Source organism: Leucopleurus acutus, assembly GCF_964270905.1.
Source record: "Leucopleurus acutus genome assembly, chromosome: 18".
NCBI lineage: Eukaryota > Metazoa > Chordata > Mammalia > Artiodactyla > Delphinidae > Leucopleurus > Leucopleurus acutus.
This window is the reverse complement of record NC_139160.1, coordinates 18,926,094-18,944,466: the sequence shown is the minus strand read 5'-3', so window position 1 is coordinate 18,944,466 and position 18,373 is coordinate 18,926,094. Positions and strand designations below refer to the sequence as shown.

The following is an 18,373-nucleotide window of genomic DNA, read 5'->3' as shown; positions in this document are numbered from 1 at the left end:
TCAGAACTGATAAAAGAATTATAGTTTGTAGCATTTGGAAAAGTGCTGAGATTGGAAATAAATTTTGCAAGTATGTTAATTGGGCTAATTAGTTGAGCTTATACTCTTGCCCAAGATACGTAACTGAAGGGAGTCAGAGTGAACCAAAGGATTTAGAAAAGATAGGAAGAATACATAATAAAGGTCTGTTACAGTGTTTGAAAAATTATTTTATATTGATAAGTGTAGTAGAAGATTAAAAGTGAGTGATGTATAGGATGGAGGATCTCGGCAATTAAGTGGTTATAATAATGTCTTTTCATCTTACAGTTCCATTTCAGTACTGTTCTGTAGCATTGGTGATCCTTGTCTAGATAAAATGTGAGATATGTGCATAAAATAGGTTTAAAATTGAGTTGAAAAAAATTTGCAATTTTCTTTACTTCACTTTTAGATATGCCTTATTTATATTCCATGTGAAGTCTGTATAGTGTAAAATTAAGTGTATATTTTTATGAAGATTCTTTAATTAAATCTGTATTTCTGTGTACTGAGAAGTAATGACATGAAAAGGATAATCATCAATATTTTTTGCCTTTGAGGTGGAAAGTCTCTCTAAACAATATGAAGAAATTTACCTTAAAAACAAAGATATAGATGCAAGACTATTTCTGGATCATGATAAAACTCTTCAGGCTGATCCTACAGACAGGTATTATACATGATATATTATTATTTGTTGATATGCTGGTTCATTTTTTAAAAAGTTAGTATAAAATTGTATTCTCTTGAATTGTCATATAGAATCCTAAAGTAGGAATGGTTGACGGTAACTACAGGCACCTGTGAGATACTGTGTTTTCCGTTCCAGGCCATTGCAATAAAGCAAATCACGCAAACTTTTTGGTTTCCGAGTGCATGTAAAAGTTATGTTTACAATGTACTATAGTCTGTTAAGTGTGCAATAGCATTATATCCAAAAAACAGTGTGCGTACCTTAATTTAGAAATACCTTATTTCTAAAAAATGATAACCATCATATGACAATGCAGAGTTTACAAACCTTCAATATGTAATAAAACACAGTATCTGTGAAGCACAGTAAAGCAAAGTGCAATAAAATGAGATACGCCCGTAAAAAATTTTTGAATGATTGTAAGTGTGGTTAATTTTAAGTCTTCAGCATGAAATCTTTTAATATTAACTAAAAAAATATGTATATATATAAAATTTGGAAGTTAAACACAAATAAAATGTTTCAGATTTTATTTAAGTCAAAGTAAAGTTTTTGGAAGGCGTAATGTTTGAAAAACTTGAGTTTTGATATTTTTTGATACTGAACAACCTTGCTAGTAATATCATCAGCATCTAACATTCTAGAGAAAACAAACATCTAACTTTCACTTTCAAAAAAATTCTTAGTGATTGGTACACCGTTTGTTGTAAACCTAGTGGAAAGAAACCCAACTTAAAAATTATGATAAAAAAATAATATTATTATTTTTATAAAAAAATAAAAATATTTTTATAAAAAAATAAAATTTTATTTATTTAAGCAGCTTCTGGATCATCTATTTCCTATCACTTCTGTTATTTACTTAACCATTTTGTATGATGTTATGAGTCAACAGAAGGTACTTTACTGCTTTTTTGACTCATAAATCACAAATTGTAAGTTTTCAGTCTGAATGACTTTGTTTATCATTATTTAGTTTTGAAATGCAGAGAACACCACGAAAAAGTAACCCTGATGAAGAGGTAAATGTGATTCTTCCACAGACTCCAGTTCGGTATGAATTTTCTTACTTTTGATTTTCATTATAATTATTTATTCAGTACTTTATAGTGCTTCGGGTTTATTCATTTGTTTCATTATATATTTGTATATACATGCAGCAAATATATATTGAGTGCTCTTTGTATGCCAGACATGTTACTAGTTGCTGAGGATATGATTATTAGACATAGTTCTGTCTGTCCTTAAGGTATATAACCCAGAATGAGAATGTGTTCCATTTCAGTATATAAAAAAGAGAAAAAAAAGTATCACCATTTGCTCTGTATATAACCTAGAAAGATTGGAGCCATTTTTTAGTGTCCTTTTCCTCACTTGCTTCCCACATCTAATCTGTTTTCAAGTCTTGCTGAGTCTGCCTCCTAAGTATTTGAGTTCATCTACTGTTCCCCATTCCTACTCTTCCCACCCTTGTCCAAGATATCTCTCTCCTTCTCTTGGAATTTTTGCAGTAGCCTAGTAACTGATCTTGCTGTTTCTACTCTCATGACTATTCCTCTCTCCCTATCACCAAATATATTCTCCAGAGAGCCCCCAGAATAATATTCTAGAAATGTAAATCAGATCATGCTTTTTTTTGGCTGCAATGCGTGGCTTGCAGGATCTTAGTTCCTCCACCAGGATGGAGCCCAGGCCCTGGCAGTGAAAGCCAGGTCCTAACCACTGCACTGCCATGGAATTCACTCTTTGGAGTATTTTGAAAAAGCTACTTAATTGGATGTAGCTTTGGTTGAAATGACTGTGCTTATATGGTAGAAATGTTTTACCTTAGTGGTGTGCCATCCATCCATCTGTTGCTTTTCACATTTTTCCTCATATGTCTTGCTCTTCAGTGAGAACAGAACAACTGAGAACTTTATGTGGTAATGTGTGGAGAAAAGAATGCTTAAATAAATGATGAAGAACAAGTACTCAGTGAGGAAGCAGCATTTCAGACACACCTAGTATCAGTCACCAAGACCAAACGACATGAAATCAGAGAGCTAGATTGCTGTTAAGTTTGTGATTGCTTCCTACTGCAATTGAAATACAGTGCAAATCCCTTAACAGTGCCTACAAGACCTTATATGATCTAGCTCCTGTTACCTCTCCAACCTCATCTTGTTTTTCTGTTCATTATGTACTAGCCAGTTTTCTGAACTCTCCAAAATCTTCTTTTGTACTCAGTGACCTTCATATTTGCTTTTGTTTCTTCTGTTTTTTTTTGTTTTTTTTTTTTGCGGTATGCGGGCCTCTCACTGTTGTGGCCTCTTCCGTCGCGGAGCGCAGGCTCTGGACGCGCAGGCTCAGCGACCATGGCTCACGGGCCCAGCTGCTCCGTGGCATGTGGGATCTCCCCAGACCGGGGCACGAACCCGTGTCCCCTGCATCGGCAGGCGGACTCTCAACCACTGCGCCACCAGGGAAGCCCCACTTTTGTTTCTTCTTGAAACTCTTCCTTCTTTTCTATGAATTGCCAACTACTACCCTTCTTTTAGGTTCAGCACAAATACTACTTTTTTGAGGACTTATTTCTCTCTGAAGTATTTTCCTTTATTATTCTTTCTCACAGCATCCTGTTTCTATTCCTTCAAAGTGTGTATCACAATTTGTAATTATAAATTCATCTGTGTGTTTGCTTGTTTTTGTCAATACCCACAATAGCCTTTAAGTCCATACCACATGGACCATGACTTTCTTGTTCACCATTTAATCATTAGGACCTAGGAGAATACTTGGTACGTAGTAAAACAATCAGTAATCTTTTCAAATGACTACATAGATACATAAAAATACATTTTTGTTTAAATATGGTAAGAGACATAGGACAAGTTAATAAGATGGCACAGAAGGGACTTTATGAAGTGATATTTGAACTGAATTTTGAAACATGTAAGTTTATGTCACAGGAGACTGACAGCATGTGCAAAGGCATGGAAGTATGAAACAACATGATGCATCTGGGGAACTGTAAGCAGCTCTGTATTGATGAACTAAATGGGAAGATGAAATGGCAGGAGAGGAGGGTGGGTATTAGATCATGAAAGGCCTTATATTCCATACTCAGAAGTTTGGACTTTAGCTTGTGCAGGATATGGCCTGTTGCTATACCTGGGTGTTAAGCAGGGCTAGGATAAAATCAGACTTGATTTGTGCAAGTTTACATGGTAGTAGTTTGTGAAAAGATGGACTGAGGAGGGCGTGGTGAGAAATAGAGAGACCTGTCAGTCTGTCACAGTGGTTAGGCAAATTAGGATAACCTGAGGAGTTGTTTTGTTTTTCAAAGTACATATGCCTAGACCCTGCTGCCATAGACATAGTCAAAATCTCAAAATGCTCTATTGCAGTAATCCAGTTGAGAGATGCTGAAGATATGAACCAAGAGATAGGCAGTTGGAGTGAAAGAGCAAGAACAGGTTTGATAAATAGTTGATGAATTCATATTTAGAATATTATTCTTAAGGCATTTATGGGATATGAAGAAGATAATGTAGTAAGTAGTAGGATATAACGATCTTATAGATTTGGGAATCATCAGGGAGAGTTAAATCAGAAAAACAGGGTCAGGGGGGTGGTGTGATGAATTGGGAGATTGGGACTGACATGTATACACATACTGATGTGTATAAAATGGATGACTAATAAGAACCTGCAGTATAAAAAAATAAATAAAATTCAAAAAAAAACAAACAGAATGAGGTTGCCTGAAGTGAGGGTGCATAATAGCAATAACGGTTGGCTAAAGGCTGAACCCTAAAGAATGCTAGCATTTAAGGATGAGATAGAAGTTAGATTAAAGAGAATGAGAGGTGTGACTGGGGAGGCCAGAGAATGAAGCCAAAGAAGCCAAGGGAGGAAGGGAGTTTCAGAAGAGAGCAAGTGTTTAAGAGTGTCAAATACCTCAAGAAAATCAAGTATCAGAACAAATAAAAAAGATATTTTGGTTTTAGCAGTTGGTCACTTATGGCTTTAGTCATTGTGGCTTGAGTAGATTAGTACATGTACACGTCACAGAAGCAATACATTTAAAAGTTGAGGAAATGTAGATATCAGTTTAGAGAGGCTTGACTGAGAACACTGAACACGTTTTATTAAATAATATTTAAAGACCCTTTTGGCTATAAACATTCTACAGTTTTTTGCATCATTAAACAGTGCCTACAGAGTAGCAATGAACTGCTACTCCAAAATTGGAACATTAATATTTACCATATACCATACACACACACACACACACACAATTATATAATTAAAGAGATCCTAAAGAGATTGACCTACTTTTATGTTTTAGTGATGATGACTTCTAAAATTATGTATGCTTTCATCTTGAAGGTCTCTGTAAAGGACAGTCACTTGGTTCTCTACTTGAGTTACTAAATATCTTACTGTCTTTATTTGAAAAATTTTAATATTTAATTGTAATAATGTTTTCTTAAAATATTACCATTTTGATGCCAGTTTAAGTTTTATCCTTAAAATAATGTCATTACTTTCATCAATTGTTTTGTTGATATTTAGTTCTATTAGTAAATAAGCATATCAGTTCTTTAATTATAAACTTACTGATGATCGACATATGCTTTCTTAAAGATTTAAGTCAAATGTAATTCCTCATAAACAGCAGTACACTAAGGCTTTTATAAAGTCTTATTTCAGAGAACTTCTTAAAGATAAACAGGAGACAATGAGATTGAAGATATGTGTAACTTATGAAATAGATACTTATCATTTTTTCTTCTTATTCCTTCATTGCTTAACACTTCTTCCTATTTTTTTCTAGGACTGTCATGAATACTATCCAGCAATTAATGATGATCTTAAATTCAGCAAGTGATCAACCATCAGAAAATCTGATTTCCTATTTTAATGTAAGCCATATTTGAAACATTATTTATTATGATATTTTGGCAAATAAATTTGAAATTAGAAGTTAAAATACTGAGTGTTTTTTTAAACACCCATTTCCCAACCAACATGTAGTTGTCTATTATCTCATTTCTTGCTTTTTTTTTTTAATTTTTTTTTTGGCTGTGTTGGGTCTTTGTTGCTGCACGCGGGCTTTCCTCTGGTTGTGGCGAGCGGGGGCTACTCTTCGTTGCGGTGCGTGGGCTTCTCATTGCAGTGGCTTCTCTTGTTGCAGAGCACGGGCTCTAGGCGTGCGGGCTTCAGTAGTTGTGGCACGCGGGCTCAGTAGTCGTGGCTCTTGGGCTCTAGAGCGCAGGCTCAGTAGTTGTGGCACACGGGCTTCGTTGCTCCGTGGCATGTGGGATCTTCCCAGACCAGGGCTCGAACCCGTGTCCCCTGCCTTGGCAGGCAGATTCTTAGCCACTGCACCACCAGGGAAGCCCTCTTGCTTTTTTTAACTCTCCAAATTAGATATTATTAGTAGTATCGTTTTATTTAGACAGTGTTGTTTTTAGATTTTCTCATATTTACTTTTTGTGTTGCTCACCGTTCTTTTTTACAACTTAGACCTCACTTTCATAATTATTTTCTTCTTTCTTCAGATACATCTTTTAATCATTCCTTTAGTGGGGGTTAGTTTGGGATGAACTTACAAGCTTTTTGTTTTGTTTTTTGTCTTAAAATATCTTTACTCTTGGACTTCCTTGGTGGTCCAGTGATAAAGACTCTACTCTCCTAATGCGGGGGCCTGGGTTCGATCCCTGATCAGGGAACTAAGATCTCACATGCCACAACTAAGACCTGGCACAGCCAAATAAATAAATAAATAAATTACATACATATATACATACATAAATATTTTTTTAAAATATCTTCACTCTTATTTTTTGTAAGGTAGTTTACCTGGATCTTCAATTCTAGGCTGACCTTTACTTTCTCTTAGTACTTTGAAGATATTACTTCACTATTTCCTGGCTCTCGTTGCTACTAAGATGCTTTTTGTCAGTCCATCTGTTGTTCCTTTATAGTTTATCTTTTCTCTCTGGCTCTTTTAAGATATTTTCTTTGAATGTGACATTAGACAGGATTTAACATTTGCCATATCTCTATGGTCTTTTTTATTTAGCCCACTTTCATTTACATTTCTTGAGTGGCCCTGTGTGCATTGCAGTTGGCAACTCCTGATGGACCCTGAGTTTGATATCTGAAGGACCCCTGCTAGCCTCCCTCCCCTCAAAAAAGGGAGAGAGGAAGAGAGAGAATGAAAACTAGTGTCTATATTCCTTGTTTGCTCCTTTACTCCTTTAAAATCAAGTGAGGCTTGGGAGCCACTGAAATGCTCATCTGTGGCAGTTGGATGAGGCTAGGAGACTTACTAAAATTTGGCTTATCTGGTAAGTGCTTTGCGTGGTTAACATTCCATTTAATATCATAAGCTGCCTGTGGTTTTGTCATATTCTTTGTTGTCTTGTTTATATTTCCACCCCCCCCAAGAATTAACAGAGTATTTTCTGTCATCATATTCATAATTGTGTTGGCTCAAAACTGATTTTGTTTGTCCAGTTTGCATAAAGTTGCTTTTATTTGTGGGTTATCTGTAGCACAAGAGTATTTCCCAAACATAGCTACCCAGTTACTTAGAACTTTTAGAAGGGATAATGGTAGAAGTTAAAAGAATGATAATCTCTCTCTTCTTAAATATTGTTTTCAATATTCCCTCCAACATTTGGAGTATGTAGGAAGTCTTTTTTATTTTAAACTACTTCAGTTGGGTAGAAAATTCTGCCTCAAAGACATTTTCCAGAGCTCAGTTTAAAGCTTAACATTAAATGAAGCGCAACAGTTTAACTGCAGAGTTTTATGTACACTACAAATGACCTATCTCAGAGTTGGCATATCTTGAAGACCATTAAGTTTTTCTTTGAATTTGCTTCTTTATTAGTTCAGGTGTCTTCATTTTAAAAATTAATGCCATCTTTTCTTCTGTGTGTAAGTAAAATCTTAGAAGCTATAGACATTTTTTTCTTCCAGTTTTATTGAGATATGCTTGATGTACAGCTCTGTATAAGTTTAAGGTATACAGCATAATGGGTTGACCTACATACATCATGAAATTATCACAATAAGTTGAGTGAACATCCATTATCTCATTTGGATACAAAGTAAAAGAAATAGAAAAAAATTTTTTTCCTTGTGAAGAGAACCCTCAGGATTTACTCCCAACAACTTTCATGTATAACATACAGCAGTGTTAATTATATTAATCATGTTGTACATTACATCCCTAATACTTATTTACCTTATAAATGGAAGTTTGTACCTTTTGACTGCCTTCATTCAGTTCCCCCTTCCCCTCGCCTCTAGTAACTACAAATTTGATCTTTTTTCTATGAGTTTGTTTCTTTTTGAAGTATAATTGACCTACAACACTGGGTTAGTTTCTGGTGCACAGTATAGTGATTCGATATTTCTGTACATCTCAAAATGATCACCACAGTAAGTCTAGTTACCATTTGTCTCTGTACAGAGATATTATATAATTATTGACTGTATTCCCTACACTGTACATTTCATACCTGTGACTCATTTATTTTGTAACTAGAAGTTGGTACCCCTTAATCTCCCTCATCTGTTTCTCTCTTTCCCCACATCCCTCGCTTCTGGCAACCATCTGTTTGTTCTCTATCTCTATGACTCTGTTTCTATTTTGTTGTGTTTGTTCATTTGTTTTTTTTTTTTAGATTTCACATATAAGTGAAATCATACAGTATTTGCTTTCTTTGTCTGATCTACTTCACTTAGCATAATACTCTCTAGGTCCATTCTTGTTGTTGTCATAAATGGCAAAATTTGTTTTTTCTTTATGGCCAAATAATATTCCATTGTATGTATATACCACATCTTTATCTATTCATCTATCAATGGGCACCTAGGTTGTTTCTATTGTTGGCTATTGTAAATAATGCTACAATGAACATAGGGGTGCATATCTTTTCAAATTGAGTGTTTTCATTTTCTTCAGATAAATACCCCAAAGTGGAATTGCTGGATTGTATGGTAGTTCTGGTTTTAATTTTTTGATGAGCCTCCAAACTGTTTTCCACAGTGGCTGCACCAATTTACATTCCTACCAACAGCACATGAGGGTTCCCTTTTCTCCATACCCTCGCCAACACTTGTTATTTGTTCTCTTTTTGATAATAGCCGTTAGACAGACGTGAGGTGATATCTCATAATGGTTTTGATTTGCATTTCTCTGATGATTAGTGATGTTGAGCATCTCATGTGACTGCTAGCCATCTGTATGTCTTCTTTGGAAAGATGTGTATTCATTTCTTGTGCCCATTTTTTTAATCAGCTAGTTTGCTTTTTGGTGTTGAGTTGTATGCGTTCTTTGTATGTTTGGATATTAACCCTTTATCAGATATATCGTTTGCAGATATCTTCTCCCATCCAGTAGGTGGCCTTTTCTTTTTGTTGATAGTTTCCTTCACTGTGCAGAAACATTTTGGTTTGAAATAGTCCCACTTGTTTATTTTGCTTTTGCTGCCTTTTCTTCCAGAGTCAATTCCAAAATACCATCTCCAAGACTAATGACAAGGAGCTTACCACCCATGTTTTCTTCTAAGAGTTTCATGGTTTCGGGTCTTATGTTCAAGTCTTTAATCCATTTTGAGTTAATTTTTGTGTGTGGTGTAAGACAGTGGTATAATTTCATTTTTTTGAAACTGGCTTTCCAGTTTTACCAACACATTTATTGAAGAGACTGTCCTTTTCTCACTGTATATTCTTGGCTCTTTTGTGGTAAATTAATTGATCATGTGCATGGGTTTATTTTTGGACTCTCTATTCTGTTCCATTGATCTCTGTTTTTTTGTTTTTGTTTTTGTTTTTTTTTGCGGTACACGGGCCTCTCACTGTTGTGGCCTCTCCCGTTGTGGAGCACAGGCTCTGGATGCGCAGGCTCAGCTGCCATGGCTCACAGGCCCAGCCGCTCCACGGCATGTGGGATCCTCCCGGACTGGGGCACGAACCCGCGTCCCCTGCATCAGCAGGCGGACTCTCAACCACTGTGCCACCAGGGAAGCCCTGATCTCTGTTTTTATATCAATAACAAACTGTTTTGATTACTGTAGCTTTATAATATAGTTTGATGCCTCCAGCTTTGTTCTTCTTTCTCAGGATTGCTTTGGCTATTTGGGGTCTTTTGTGGTTCTGCACAGTTTTGAATTGTTTGTTCTATTTCTGTGTAAATACCTTGGAATTTTGACAAGAAGTTTATTGAATTTGTATATTGCTTTGGGTAGTATGGGCATTTTAACAATATTAATTCTTCCACTCCATGAGCATGCAGTAGCTTTGCATTTACGTGTGTCTTTTAACATTTCTTTCATTAGGGTCTTAAGTTTTCATTGTACAGATCTTTCACCTTCTTGGTTAAATTTATTCTGGATACAACTGTACATGTGATTGTTTTCTTAATTTCTCTTTCTGATAGTGTGTTATTAGTGTATAGAAATACAACTGATTTCTGTATGTTGATTTTGTATCCTGCAACTTTACTGATTTTTTTTATTCTAACAGGTTTTTTGTGGAGTCTTTAAGGTTTTCTATATATAATATCATGTCATCTGAAAATAATGACAGTTTTACCTCCTTTCCAATTTGGATGCCTTTTATTTCTTTTTCTTGCCTAACTGCTCTAAGACTTCCAATACTATGGAATAAAAGTGGCAAGAGTGGGCATCCTTGTGTTGTTCTTGACCTTAGAGGAAGAGCTTTCAGCTTTTCACTGTTGAGTATGATGTTAGCTGTGGGCTTGTCGTGTATGGCCTTTATTATGTTGAGGTACATTCCCTCCATACTCACTTTGTTAAGAGTTTTTATCATAAATCGATGTTGAATTTTGTCCAATGCTTTTTCTGCATCTGTTGAGATGATCACATAATTTTAATCTTTTATTTTGTTAATATGGCATATCATTGATTGATCTGCAGATATGGAACCATCACTGGGATAAATCCCACTTGATCATGGTATAAGATCCTTTCAAGAATATTAATGTATTCTTGAATTGGGTTTGCTGATATTTTGTTAAGGATTTTTGCATTTGTATTCAGGAGGGATATTGGCCTATAATTTACTTTCCTTGTGGTGTCCTTGTTTTGGTATCAGGACAGTGCTGGCCTCATAAAATGAGTTTGGGAGTGTTTCCTCATCTTCTGTTTTTTTGGAATAGTTTGAGAAGGATTTGCAGTAATTCTTCTTTGAATGTTTGATAGAATTCACCAGTGAAACCATCTGGTTCTGGACTTCTATTTATTGGGAGGTTTTTGGTTACCTATTCTTTCTTCTTACTAGTAATTAGTCTTTTCAGATTTTCTATTCCTTATGATTCAACCTTAGAAGGTTGTATGTTTCTAGGAATTTATCCATTTGTTCAAGGTTGTCTAGTTTGTTGGCATTCAGTTGTTCATAGTAGTCTCTTATGATCATTTGTATTCCTGTGGTATCAATTGTAATATCTGTGAGGCTGTTTTTGATGGATAATGGAAAGGGCTAAAAAATCTGTTCTTCCCTAACTTGCCAGCAGAAAATTTAGATAATAGAGTTTTTTAGTTGTACTCTAGTATTTTTGGTCACTATTATCCCAGAATGGAATCCTTTACGTTCCTCATATTTTCAGTAGTTGTATTTACCTAGTTTATTGTGGAAGTGTTTCCACAGTATAAACAATTGAGAGTGATAAGTCATGTAGTATAGAACAGAAAATGTTAATTCTCTGATTAAACAGTATCCTCAATGTTAATTCGTGTTTTTCCTTCTTAAAGAATTGCACAGTGAATCCAAAGGAAAGTATCCTGAAAAGAGTGAAGGATATTGGGTACATCTTTAAAGAGAAATTTGCTAAAGCTGTGGGACAGGGATGTATGGAAATTGGATCACAGGTAACTTGAGTTCATTTTGATTAGTGCCACTATATAGTAAATAATTTGAAATGCAACATCTGTCCCAGTTGTATAAATGCTGTAATAGTATCTGTCCAATAGTATAAAATATTGGAAGATACCATATCCCAGCTGCTTGTGTATGCTGCTGTTTATGGAAAGCTTTATGGGACAGCTCCTCTCACTCCATTATAGAAACCAAAAGTAAACATGCAGAAAATTTTAGAAGAATTGTAGAAAATTTTAAAAATATAGTAAGAAAAAAATCAAAATCTTGCTAACATTAAGTTTTTGGTGTATATTCTTTAACTTTTACATATATGAATATTCATGTGTGTATATACTTATACAAATGGAATCATATTATACATGCCATTTATCAGTGATATTATTAAATGATATTGTTTTTACTACTACTATTATTATTTCAGAAAATCTAAAACTTATATATGGTAAGCCAGTGGGCTCTGGATCAGAGCCCTGGGTTTATATCTGGTTCTATCATATATGAGCTGTCATCTAACTTCTCTGAGATTCAGGTTTCTATATTTGCTCTGCTTTTCTCTGTGGCATTAATGAGGTAATATATAAAATATATTTGAAAACTGTAATCTACTATACAAATTTATTTCGGTGTAGTGAGGTTATATTTTGATTCCATCTGTGTTTTAAACCATTATATTTAAAAGTTCTTTTTGGTTATATATGAAATTTGTACTCATAATTTGGAATGAAGGATTTTGGTGTGTGTTTGTGTGTGTGCGTGTGTGTGTGTTTATCTAAAATTTGACTGTTCTTTGGACTAATGAAAACTAGTTGTTTGATAACTTTTTGCTTATAAGATCAGGTAGGTCTGATTTTTGCCTTTGACCAGTTTTATGGAAAGAGACTATTATCTTAATCCTGGAGAGCTATCTTGAAAATATGTGTTCTAGGTCACAAGAAGTATTACATTAGTATGTAAAATGGTTAAAATAGTACCAGGTACGTAATATATTCTTAGTACATATATATCTGTTGAATGATGTAGACTGAAGTGGAATGATAGAAAACCAACTACTGGACCCCTCCTCTTGAAAATTTATCAGGAATGTTAAAACCATCATTTTATACTTAAATCTTGAGTTTTAGACAAGCAAGCTTTTGTGATCTCTTGGTAGCCATATTCCTAAGAAGGATCAGGAATGTGTCTCAAGAGAAAACTTTTAAAAAATCAGTAATTGTTATGGTTTTCTAAAATAGTGGGATCTAATTTTTTTTCTTTCTTTGTAGCGATACAAACTTGGAGTCCGATTGTATTACCGAGTAATGGAATCCATGCTTAAATCAGTAAGTTTAAAAGAATATAATAGAAAAAAAATTTAATGCTAACACAAAGAAGGCTTCAGTTAATTTTTTTTTAATCTGTTTTAGGAAGAAGAACGATTATCCATTCAAAATTTTAGGTAAATTTTTGTTTTAGTAAAACAATTTCTTCTTTTTTTAAAAGTAAATGTTACAAAATCATTCTTCTTTTTCCTTTAGCAAACTCCTGAATGACAACATCTTTCATATGTCTTTGTTGGCATGCGCTCTTGAGGTTGTAATGGCTACCTATAGCAGTAAGTTAAATTTTAGTAAATAAACATTTTAGTTCAATTTAAAGTTAAAAAAAACTTACCTAATGTGTGGTATGGTTTTTTGTGGTGGACGGAATGGAGAAGTTAAGGAGTTAAGGAGAAGAAATGCATATTTTAGATCAGTATATATTGAAGAATGCAATTGGTCACCGTAATGTGGTCACCATAAAGTGGTTTATTAACCTGAATTATTTCATGTCATCTTGGGAATAATTTCACTAGACTCCTATTCTGGACTATCCTGAATCCAGGAAATGTACCTATTGAAACCCCTTCAAAGACTTATGAGACTGTAAAATGCCTGAGGAGTACTACTGATCAGATTCCACTAATATGGAAGCGCTGCTACATATATATTCTGTGGTTATGAGACAAAAGGTTGGAGCTAGAATCCACCGGATAAACAGAACAGAGGTCATCAGTAGTGTTTTTTTTTTTTAAATATAATTTTAAACACGTATTATTTTGCAAATAATGTTGCAAATGTCCAAAAAAAGTTTTGTTTGCAAAAAACAACAGAAGAAAATTTATCTAAGGATACAGATATATAATAAAAGAGGAACTTAAATTAGTAAACAAATATGGACAACTGTGAATCCTCATTTATAACCAAGAAATGCATAATTAAAACATATTTACTAACCAATCAAATTGTCAAAATCTTAAAGAATCACTTCCTCTCTTAATCGAGGATTAATGAGACAGTTAAAATGGATATGCTAATGCATTGCTGGTTAGATGTTAAACGTGTCCCGGATACAAGTTTAGGGTGTTTAAACCTTTGAAAATTTGATATAAGCTGTGAGCCTTCTATCCAGGAAAGACATATATATGCACATACACTCAAACTTTGGAAGCCTATTTCCTAGGAGTCTGTGGACCCCAGAATAAAAAATTATGTTCTAAATAAAAATTTTTGTTTAGCCTTTCTACTGTGTTTTAATTTTTTGTTTGATAAAACCTTCAAACCAAAAAATATGTCATTCAAGGCTTAACATTTCATACCTAAGTTACATTTTTCTTTCATTTTTAGGAAGTACATCTCAGAATCTGGATACTGGAACAGATTTGTCCTTCCCTTGGATTCTGAATGTACTTAATTTAAAAGCTTTTGATTTTTACAAAGTGATTGAAAGTTTTATCAAAGCAGAAGCCAACTTGACCAGAGAAATGATTAAGCATTTAGAACGATGTGAACATCGAATCATGGAATCCCTTGCATGGCTCTCAGTAAGTAACTAGCTAAAATAGTTAAAGATACTCATATTCATATGGATAACAGTTATCTGTTAGTGAGAGGTATTTGTTAATATTTACCTCAAGAACAAATATGAAATTTTTTTTTTTTTACAAATATGAAATTTATTGAATAATGTTGTTTCAGTGTATAGCCCAAGAAGCAAGTGGAATATTAGAATGGAGTTTTCTTTGAGCTCCCCAGACTGTCTGATACAGGGATTTATTTATGAATAGCTTTTCTTGAAGCTTGGCACTTCAAAACAAAGCAGAATTCTTTAAAGTATTTGGGAACTTTATTTAAAATAGAGGTGTCATGTATGAAAATTTAAATGTCTGCTCTTAAAATTTCAACAAAATGATGAAAAAAATTGAGATTATGCTATTGATATGATTTAAAAATACAGATTTTTAGTTCAATTTTATCTGATTTTTTTGTCCCATTGTTAAAGGTAATCCAAAAATCTACACAATTATAGTTATTGTTTATAGCATTATAAGGGCACAAAGCATATTCTCTAGGTAGTCTATTTTATAGCGTATAACCTATTGATAAGGCTTTATTTTAGTAAAGGTGACATTTCCTATGTAGTAATAGTAAAATATTTATATGGAGTTCTTCTGTTATGCTCTTTAAATCTTCATAGTTGGGTAATACTTTGTTAAGCATCAGGTTTTTAGATTAATATAGAGTTGGTTTCTTCTGAAATTGTTGCATATGCTAAGCATATATCTTTTCATTTTTATCAGTATATAGAAATGGCAATAGAAAAATTAAGACTTTAGTTATATTAGAATCCTAATCTGTACATGTAAACCAAGTTTTACTTTTTTGATATTTTAAAAATGTAATGTCTAAGAGTAACTTGTTTCTTAGTGCTTTTCTTGTATTGCTGTATAGACAGAGTGGATAGAAAAGGAGAGAAGTATGGGAAGTTGATAGAAAGACACTATTGCTAAGATTGAATTGGGTAACTCCTTTATACAGGAGCTTCCACTGTAGAAGAAAAGGAGTGGTTAGGAGGAAACTCTCAGAATCTGGGGGTTAAATGAAAGTAGCAAAAATAAATAAATAGATCAATAAATGAAACAAGCAGATAGAGTACTTTTCAGAGGCTGTTGTGCCCTCTCTTCCTAGAAATTGAAATCAAGACATCACTGTATTATCTGAAAGTGACTATTCTCATTCTTTTAGAGAACTACTTTTATTTCCATCAGTACACATCTGCTGTATGCCTTGCATTGAGATAGACATTGTGAGGATATAGAAAAGACATGAGCTCTGAAAGTTGTGGAGGAAATAGTAGAAATGTATGGGTTAACAACTGCTTGTGCTCAAGCCTGTTTAGTTCAGTTACTGGTGTTCTAGGATTCAAAACAATATTCCTTTATTTTTGAGAATTTTTGGAGAAAAAGTGACATGCACAAAGTCTGGAAAAGGGTATAATTTTTTAATAATAGGATGATGTGGAAGTCATAATAAGCCTCTGAATTTAAATTCTAAGTGTGGTATTTCTAGGGGATGAAATTATAGATGATTTTTAATGTTTGGATTTTTAAAAAATCAACACATACTACTGTTTTAATTGTAAAGAATGGAGTGGTAGTGGGTAACTGTGAAGATAAGTCATCCTACACAAACACAATATGTGAATTTTTCCTGTGAGAATAATTGACATTTTAGAGAAGAGACATACTATAGATCTATTTGAGCTTTCACAGGCTTTAGGATTTTTTTCTTTATTGAAGTATAACATATATACAGAAAAGTATATATCACAAGTTGTAGTTCAAAGGATTTTTTACAAATTAAATATACCCACATTACCAACATATACAATAGATCAAGAATCAGAGCAATGGAACACACCCATGATAATCAAAATCCAGATCAAGAATCAGAGCAAACTTTCATGGTTATTTGATTCTGTATTATAATGAGTCTCTCATTAAACTGTAGTGATTTATAAGAACATATTCAGTGTTGTTTACCTAGGGAAACATCAAGTGATATTATTACTTACTTTTACCTGTTGATAATTTAATGAAAGACAGAACATCATTGTATTGTTAATGGTTGCATAGGGAAAGGTTCAGTATCTTTACTTCACAATCTTGAGAAATAATAAAGAACAGAATAACTATAAGAAGGAATAAGCACACTTCTGTTTCTTTTGATCCCAGAGAGATTAACAGGCAATATATGAATGTAAAATGCTAAACAATCTATTGAAAAACCTAGTGAAATCTTGTTCTCTGGAAATTTGGAAGATTAGAGGTGGTTTAAAATGAACCATACCTAGGGCTTCCCTGGTGGTGCAGTGGTTGGGGGTCCGCCTGCCGATGCAGGGGACGCGGGTTCGTGCCCTGGTCCGGGAAGATCCCGCATGCCGCGGAGCCGCTGGGCCTGTGAGCCATGGCCGCTGAGCCTGCACGTCCGGAGCCTGTGCTCCACAACGGGAGAGGCCGCAGCAGTGAGAGGCCCTCATACCGCAAAAAAAACCAAAACCAAACAAACAAACAAAAAATGAACCATACCTAAGCGTTAGATTGAATGACTTCCGGATGTTTAGACCTCTTAAATCTGCTAAGCAGTTTATAATGCTAGCAGATGATGAGGTGAGATTTGGATATTTTACTTTCAGTATATTCAAACTGTATCCGATGTTTTTGGTGAAATCTTTGTAAACTGAAGTAGACCAGGTACTTTATTCTCCAAATGGTCTTTTTTGTGGGTGACTATGGACTTTCCCTGTTGATCTCCCCACATCTCTTGCTGCCTTAATACTATTTCTCTCACAGCCACCTGAGAAATTTTTTCATAAATGCAGAACAAATCTCATTATGCTAATTCCTCAAATAAAAACCTTTTGTAGGGGACCTATGCATCTGGTAATATTAAAGATAGAATCCTGGGGAGCTTCAACATTTAAGCGATAGACAGAAAGGAGAAGCCTATAAAAGAGATTGAGGCATCTGATATTCCTCCTCAGAGACTGGAGGAGTATCAGAAGTGGTGTCATACTCGCTCTCTGAAAGAGAGGGTACTGAAAGGTCTGAGTGAGCGCTTGCTGTTTCAGACACTGTAGGAGCAGTCAGTAAGAACTGAAGAGTGTTCATTAGTTTCAGCAATAAGGAAGCCACTGGTGAAGGTAGCAAGGACTGTTACAAGAAGTGGTGGGGGCAGGAGTAGATTGCGGTGGAATTTGGATGAGATGTGAGTGAGAGATAAAGTGGAGACAGTCATTATAGATAGCTTTCATCAGTCTTGTCTGAGAAGGGAAGTAAACGTATAGCTGGAGGTATGTGAGGTGGAGGGAAGATTAGTTTTTAAGATGGGAAAGGAAGGATTAAATGTTGACAGAAAAGAGCCATTAGAAATGTTATCAATTGCTGGATGACACATTAGTGGCTTAAAACAATCATTTTATTTTGCTCATGATTCTGTGGGTCAGGGATTTGGGAAGAGCTTGACTGGGTACTTCATCCCTGACCCTGTAGTATCAGCTGGTGTCTGAGGCGGGATCCACTTCCAAGATGCTTCTTAACTCGCAAGTCTGGAACCTTGCTGCTGCTTGGTATGTGCTCACCTCTCCCTTCCTTTCTTTCTTTTTCCCTCCTCATCTCATCCTTCTGGGCTTCTCATGTGAGAAACTATGCATCTTATAGCATTTTGGTTTTAGAGTACTTGTGCTTCTTACACAGCAGCTCTTTATCACTGGTTTTAGGCAATTTGATTATGGTGTGCCTTGGTTTAATTTTCTTCATGTTTCTCTTGTTTGGAGTTCTGCTTCGAAAGGTGAGCTTATAGGTTTCATCAAATCTGGACATTTGGGGCCATTATTTCCTTAAAATGTTTTTGTTGACTCCCGCCACCCCTTCCCTCAGGGTTTCCAGTCATACATGTATTA

General features: G+C 34.7%; 1 protein-coding gene across 3 annotated transcripts in view; it reads left to right on the top strand.

The window, feature by feature from the left end:
* Window positions 1-18,373, top strand: part of RB1 (RB transcriptional corepressor 1) — a gene marked incomplete at its 3' end in the record, with an annotated part of 133,762 nt that overhangs the window by 52,268 nt on the left and 63,121 nt on the right. For all 3 annotated transcript variants that reach the window (XM_082859168.1, XM_082859169.1, XM_082859170.1), the window contains exons 10-17: window positions 582-691; window positions 1,692-1,769; window positions 5,535-5,622; window positions 11,491-11,607; window positions 12,880-12,936; window positions 13,021-13,052; window positions 13,132-13,208; window positions 14,260-14,456. In XM_082859168.1, coding sequence (XP_082715294.1) covers window positions 582-691; window positions 1,692-1,769; window positions 5,535-5,622; window positions 11,491-11,607; window positions 12,880-12,936; window positions 13,021-13,052; window positions 13,132-13,208; window positions 14,260-14,456 — 756 coding nt within the window. The remainder of the gene's footprint in view (window positions 1-581; window positions 692-1,691; window positions 1,770-5,534; window positions 5,623-11,490; window positions 11,608-12,879; window positions 12,937-13,020; window positions 13,053-13,131; window positions 13,209-14,259; window positions 14,457-18,373) is intronic.